Source organism: Nothoprocta perdicaria, unplaced genomic scaffold (assembly GCF_003342845.1).
Source record: "Nothoprocta perdicaria isolate Ctin4 unplaced genomic scaffold, notPer1 scaffold_128, whole genome shotgun sequence".
Taxonomy (NCBI): Eukaryota; Metazoa; Chordata; class Aves; order Tinamiformes; family Tinamidae; genus Nothoprocta; species Nothoprocta perdicaria.
The window spans coordinates 269,464-276,167 of NW_020454405.1; the positions used below are offsets into that span (position 1 = coordinate 269,464).

The 6,704-nt window shown below is 52.0% G+C and overlaps 1 protein-coding gene and 1 long non-coding RNA gene across 2 annotated transcripts; one reads left to right on the forward strand and one right to left on the reverse strand.

Moving 5' to 3' along the window:
- Nucleotides 1-626: 626 nt before the first annotated feature.
- HOXA2 (homeobox A2) lies at nucleotides 627-2,867 on the forward strand. The gene is made up of 2 exons (XM_026033390.1): nucleotides 627-1,226; nucleotides 1,886-2,867. Exons 1-2 carry the CDS (start codon nucleotides 842-844, stop codon nucleotides 2,629-2,631), a joined length of 1,131 nt encoding a protein of 376 aa, XP_025889175.1. The 5' UTR covers nucleotides 627-841; the 3' UTR covers nucleotides 2,632-2,867.
- A 323-nt stretch (nucleotides 2,868-3,190) lies between these two features.
- Nucleotides 3,191-5,541, reverse strand: LOC112942449. The gene is made up of 3 exons (XR_003248386.1): nucleotides 5,360-5,541; nucleotides 3,515-3,565; nucleotides 3,191-3,404 (listed from the first exon to the last, which is right to left on the reverse strand). It is a non-coding gene; the product is annotated as an uncharacterized LOC112942449 (long non-coding RNA).
- Nucleotides 5,542-6,704: the final 1,163 nt, after the last annotated feature.

Genomic DNA, 6,704 nt, shown 5'->3' on the forward strand with positions numbered 1-6,704 from the left:
AAAAAAAAAAGATAAGGAAAGAAAAGCAACACAGCAAGGCTTATTCGGGAGCCATATACTAGTTTTGGAGGAAGTGCTATTCCCTAGGAAAAAATCAAGACTCTCTGGTTCAGACTCCTGCCTGGGTGCAACTTCTTATGTGGGGGCCTGGCGGTGTCAAAACTTTGAAGATTAATGGATTACTTTGTTAATGACTCAAGGCGTCAGATTGAGGTGCTTAAATGATTTGTGAGGTGCAAAGCGCTTTCCTGACAGTCCCAAACAATGAGAGAAGAGTGCGCGGGTGGAGGCGAGGGAGGCAGCAGGCTGCAGGACGAGCAGCCACACACACCCGCTCGCACACACACACACACACACACACATAGAGCCCCTCGCACACACATACACCCCCTCACACACGCATACACACGCACACGCAGCCCCTACATCATTTCGCATTAGGACGCCGAGGGGATAGATACTAGAGATATCATTTCCCTCTCTAAAAAAAGTGTAAATAAAGCCTTTCTGGCCCCCAATGAGGCGTTCCTTCCCGACTTTTTTGGATCAATCAAACAGACAGTGGCTTCTTTTGATTAAAGCCCAAATTGTCATTGGGCAGAGGCAATCATGTGACAGCCAATTCGGTCCAATTTCAACCTTGTCTCCATGAATTCAATAGTTTAATAGTAGCACGGTCCCCATACGGCTGTAATCAGTGAATTAGAAAAAAAACACCCCACCAGCGATCTTCTATGATATATTTTTTTCTTCTCTCTCGCCTTTTTCCTGGGCCTGCCCCCCCCCGAGCCCCCGGCATCCGAGGGAACTTTTTCTCCGCGGGGGCTGCGAGTGGAAGGCCATGAATTTCGAATTTGAGCGAGAGATCGGTTTTATCAATAGTCAGCCATCGCTTGCTGAGTGCCTGACATCTTTTCCCCCTGTCGGTGATACATTTCAAAGTTCATCAATCAAGAACTCGACGCTTTCACACTCGACACTGATTCCTCCTCCTTTTGAGCAGACCATCCCCAGCCTGAACCCAAGCAGCCACCCGCGCCACAGCGGCGGCGGCGGCCGCCCCCGGGCGAGCCCCCGCGGCCGCAGCGGCAGCCCGGGCCCCGCGGCCGCCCCGCCGCCCCCGGAGTACCCCTGGATGAAAGAGAAAAAGGCGACCAAGCGACCCGCGCTGCCGCCCGCGCCGGCCTCCGCCGCAGCCGCCGGACCTGCCTGCCTGAGCCACAAAGGTCAGTGCAAAGACTTGGCGCTTCCCCGGCTCCTCGCAGCCCCCCGGCTTGGCCGGCGAAGGGGCTGAGGGGCGGGCGGCGAGGAAGGCGCTGCGCAGACCCCAACTTTCCCCCAACTCGCTTCACGCGGGATGATTTATTTGAGTTGGAGCTGACCTCTCTTGTCTCGCTGTCCTAGAGTTGGGATATTTGACAGTAATGAAGAGTGATAGATTGCTCCTGCTCAGCTAAGCAGCTGATGCATTAATTATAAATTGCGCTATGGCTAATATAAAGTTTGCTCCGGCGTGGGGAGGTTGGGGAGCTGGAGGCAATAATTTGGCCGAGGTGGCCGAGGGGGACGCAGCTCCGGGCGCTCAGCAGTGCAGCACAATGGGTTTGCTGCATCCAAAGGCGGCCATTTTGTTGCAGTTGCTATTTTATGCTATGTAGACTTATAGAAGTGGAGGCACATATGCAGGCAGAGATGGAGAGGGTGCTCCCTCCCCGGCCCAGGATACAACGTGCTTGGATGCTGAATTTATCTGTTATGTCTCTATGTGGTTTGGCTTCTGTTACTCTGGTGGTGGTGCTCTGGGGTGCGTGCGTGGTGGTGGTGGTTTTCTTTTTTTCTTTTTTTTTTTCTCCTTCTTTTCCCTTTTTTATTTTTTTTTTAACAGACCCCCTTGAAATCCCCGATAGTGGTAACGGAGGATCTAGGCGCCTGAGGACGGCTTACACCAACACGCAGCTTTTGGAGCTAGAGAAGGAATTTCATTTCAACAAGTACCTCTGTAGACCAAGGAGGGTTGAGATTGCAGCTTTGCTGGATCTGACCGAGAGACAAGTCAAAGTCTGGTTCCAGAACAGAAGGATGAAGCACAAGAGACAGACGCAGTGCAAGGAGAACCAAAACGGTGAGGGGAAATTTAAGAGCTTAGAGGACCCGGAGAAAACGGCAGAAGAAGAGGAGGAGGAGAAATCGCTCTTTGAGCAAGCCCTCAGCAACGTCTCCGGAGCCCTTTTGGAGAGGGAAGGTTACTCTTTCCAGCAGAATGCACTGGCTCAGCAGCAGGCTCCCAATGTGCACAATGGAGAGTCCCAAAGTTTCCCCGTTTCGCCTTTAACGAGCAATGAGAAAAATCTGAAACATTTTCAACATCAGTCACCCACTGTTCAAAACTGCCTCTCAACAATGGCCCAGAACTGTGCAGCTGGCCTAAACAATGACAGTCCTGAGGCCCTAGATGTCCCTTCTTTACAGGACTTTAGCGTTTTCTCCGCAGATTCCTGCCTACAGCTTTCAGATGCAGTTTCCCCCAGTTTGCCAGGATCTCTGGACAGTCCCGTAGATATTTCTGCTGACAGTTTTGACTTTTTTACAGACACACTCACCACTATTGACTTGCAGCATCTGAATTACTGAGAAATTAAACACGTCCTCTCAAGGGTCCTGCCTTCTCCTTATTCCTCTTTATTTTTGCCAGTGAATTAATTTTATTTCCCCTTCCCTGCCCCCACCCGGTCAGTATTTTCYGTTTATTGCCTCCTTTTGCTGTGTTCGAGAGCCATTTTTAAAAAATGAAGTTTTAGTTGTGTTCAATTTTAACCTAGCCACATTCTAGGTCCTTCTATGAAAGCAATATATGAGGTCTGTAAGAAAGTGATCATATAGGAATTGTATCTTCACTTTCTTTTTATTTTTGTATTACATTAGGATGCGTTGTCATAAGTATTTTTGGTAGAATAAATTCTTGTTTGCTACAAGGAGCTTTCTCTTTTTTMTTTCTCCCTTTCTCTTTCCCTCCTCTCCTTTCAAGACTGGTGATATCACGGGTATTTCTTCCCCCTCCCTTCTCTTATTAATTTACTAATAACCCAAACCCAACATTCTCGCTCTGATCTTCCCCCTTTTTGGTAATTTAGTACATTTATTAGAGAGGAAAAAAAAAAAAAAAGCACGTTGGAATTATTTATTGCAAAGCTGCTCACAAGAAAGAAAACAAACTAAAACCATTCACAACTTAGATGACTACGTCCTTTAATGTATAAATGCTTTGTCCATGTGGATACAAAGTATGGATATTCTGAACCGTAAGGAAAGCAAAAACGTGCATTTTTGTTGTTGTTGTTGTAGATGTTGTTGCAAACAAACATCAGCTGGAGTCAGTAGGAAAAGGGCTTCCTGCAGATACCAGCCTGTTACATACACGAAGGGCTCTTTTAGAAAACAAATCAAACTCAAAATATCCACCATTTTTTCCCCAACGTTTTTCAGGAAGCGTATCTTAAAAAATATAAAAGCTCACAGAGAATGCGTTTGGTTGGTGCTCACGTGCWGAGTGGTCCAAGAAAAGAGCCTTAAAGGAGAGGAGAAAAAAAAAGTTATTGAATTTAAAAATAGAAATGTGGCATAAAAATAAAGGATAAAACGGGGGACAAGCGCAGCCCCCCCCTCAGTTCTCGTGAGGGCCAGTTCGGGGACAGAGCGCAGGGTATTTTTTCTCTCATGCCGATTGCGTTAAAGATAACGAAAAAGGGGGACCCTTACTTTCCGAGATGAAATTTCCTCAGGGCTTGCCATCTCTTTGCTTGAGGCGAGCACAAAAAGCATTGAAAAGCATAAAGAAAAAAAAAAAGGATAAAACATAAAATCCTAATAAAACGAAATTGCGCGGGGGCTGCCGGAGCGCGGCGCGCAGGGCGAGCCGCCTCTGGGGGCCAAAGCCGAGCAACAGATGMGAGTCGGGGGCGAGCGGGCCCCGGGGGTGGCCTGTCCCCCTGCGTGTGCGTGAGTGTGAGTGAGTGTGGGCGAGTGTGAGCACGCGAGAGGCAGCGCGTGCGAGGAGCGTGCGCTGCCTCCCGGCTCTGCAGCGCGCTGTGGCGCTCGGCTGCGTGGGTTATAGCTGGAAGGGCTGAACGCAATTCTTCCGAAAGCCATAAATCAAACTCTTTCTATGAATGAGAATGTCATCAAAGAGATCAATTGCAGGAACACATGCACAAATAAAAATCCTCTTACGTATTTGCAGGGGCTGGGGATCCCCGTCTAAAACCATTAAGTGAGAAGGCGTTTAGTCATAATTCATTTTTATTGCTCTTTTAAAACAACAGCTTGGCTGAGCTGCGGACGCGGCGAAACCTCGGCCCTGCTTCTTGTCCTGCTCCCCACTCCAGCCCCGGCTCTGCGGAAAGCGAGCGGCCTCGCCGCTGTTTTAACTCCCGGAGCCCTGGCTTAAATTGGAGGGCAATGTGCGCGGAGGGCTTGGGGTCCCTTTGGTGCCTATATATCTTGACACTGGCAAAGCTTAAAAACGAGAGGGGTGGGGGGAAAAAGAAAAAAAAGTAGCACTATGAGATTTAAACTTTTTCCTTTTTTTTTTTTTTTTTTCCCCACACTCGATTTAAGCAAATCAGGCGATTCATCAACCGCCTTTCCCGGTGAGCCCTGGGGCGAGAGTGGGGGCTCCGGGGATAGGGGGTGACACATCTCCCACGAAAAACGCTTTGAGCACCGGAATTGCCCCCCTGGCTTTGGGAAAATAGGACAGGAAACGGTGTTTTCTGCCCCGCGGCCCGGAGGGAGCGGCGAGGGAGCTCGGCGGGGAGCTCAGGGGGCTCCTTTTTAGGTTGCCCCCACGCACAGTGTTGGCAGCAAAAATCCGAAGCACTGAGAGAGAGACAATGTGACAAAGGGGACGAATGTCTGCTGAACAATGGCAAGAGAAAAAAAAAAAAAARARAGAGAGATGGGAAAGGGAGAATTCCGGGGTTCATGAGGCTGTAAGAGAGGTGTTGTAATTTGGTGTGATTTACACGCAAACTAGAACTATTTATAGTAAAATACACACGGTTCTTGGCCAGCTGTTGTACAAGAAAATAATAAAAAGTCCTGAAAAGACGCCAATTCTTTTATTAGTAAACAGTCCCAACAGCCYGTTTTTTTTTTYYTTTTTTTTTTTTTTTTCCCTCTGCCTTATGCAGTATTTATCACAACTGTTTTCCAAGAATGAAATAAATCTGTTTACATCCGTAGCTACGGCCAAAAATAGTGCGGTGTAATTCCACAAATGCCTCTGGAGTGTTGTTGCTACTCCTCCCCGCCACGTCCCCACTGGAGTTTAAGGAGATGAACCTTTCCAGAGAGCTCTTACCCATTTATGCCTGCGCAGGAAGGGAAAGCCAACAGAAATACTACGGGCATATGGATAAACAGTCCTTCGGTTTTTGCTGGCCGCGGAGAGGCCTTGGAGATGGAATGGAATAAGGGCTGACCTAAGAGAGGTAGGAGAGCCTTGCACCCAGGAGAGGATGTTGTAGTGCAGCTGGGAGGAGCTTGTGTGTGTGCGTGTCTGTGTGTGTGCGCGCAAGGAGAGGTGACAGGGCAGAGAGGAGCCTTTGGGGCTTGAGAAGAGAAGCAGCGATGGAGCAGGAGAACGCAGGGATGCGCGGTCCGGCTGGAAATGCACCTGCAGAAATACAGAAGGCAACTGGCTCCCTGCGGGGTTGCTGCTGCTCSGGGGGACACTGCTTTCTATTCGTCTCCCCCCGCCCCTCTATTAACATTTGGCAGGACGCCTCTTTGAAGGGTGCTGAAACGGGCTGCCTGATGACGTCCCCGCTCCCTGCAGATGGATGAGTGTCCTGAGACTGATGGGTGCTGGATGCCCATCTATATCCCCCTTTCATTTTTTTCCGCATACATAAACCGAATATGATGTCGCAACCGAGTCCTCAGTCACTCTCTCGCTTCGCTTTCCATCTTTTTTTTTTTTTTTTTAGCAGGGAGAGGAGAGAGAAGTTTGAGTGGATGCTCAGTGCGGTTCCCAAGGGCCCCGGGGCCGCCGCTGCCACTGGCCATCTGCCACCGCCGCCGCCGCCAGCCCGGGTGGCGGCGCGGGGACAAAGGGGCCTGCGCGGCGGGCGCTGCGCCCCCGTGCCGCTCCGCAGCCCCGTCCCGGGCTGCGGGCCGCGACCTGCGCCCCCCGGGCGGCCAACCCCCCCCACTCCCGCCGCGGGCCTAGGGGCGGCAGCTGACGTGCCCTCGTCCCGTCCACCGTGGCCAGGATCACCCGTGCCCTGTCCCCGGCTCCTCCTCCCCTAGCGCGGCGGCGGGAGCGCGGCGGAGGCGCGGGGGGAGCGCGGAGCCGGGTCCCGGCCCGACCGGGCACAATGGCCGTCAGTGCCCGGAGCGCCTCATTTCCATGCTAATGCCCGCCGTGATGCGGCTGGACAGGCCCCTTTAACTCTTGGCGTCGCGCTGGGCTCTGCGGCGGGGCGGCAGCAGCGGGACTCCCCATCCCCGTGCCGTCCTCGACCCGTCCCGTCCCCACGGCCAGGGCTGCTGCTCTCCGCGCCTGCCCCAGCGTCCCCCGTGCCGCGGGTCCGGCCGCCCCCCCCATCCCACCCCGCCGGGGATTTGGGATGGGGAGGGGGGGCGGTCTCGGGGGTGCCTGACAGCAGGGGCGGCGCCGGGGCGCCCGGGGCCGCCGCGGCATC

Coding starts and splice junctions, on each gene's coding strand:
- HOXA2 (XM_026033390.1), top strand. CDS start 842: ATGAATTTCGAATTTGAGCGAGAGATCGGTTTTATCAATAGTCAGCCA. Junction 1,227..1,885: donor TGCCTGCCTGAGCCACAAAG/GTCAGTGCAAAG, acceptor TTTTTTTAACAG/ACCCCCTTGAAATCCCCGAT.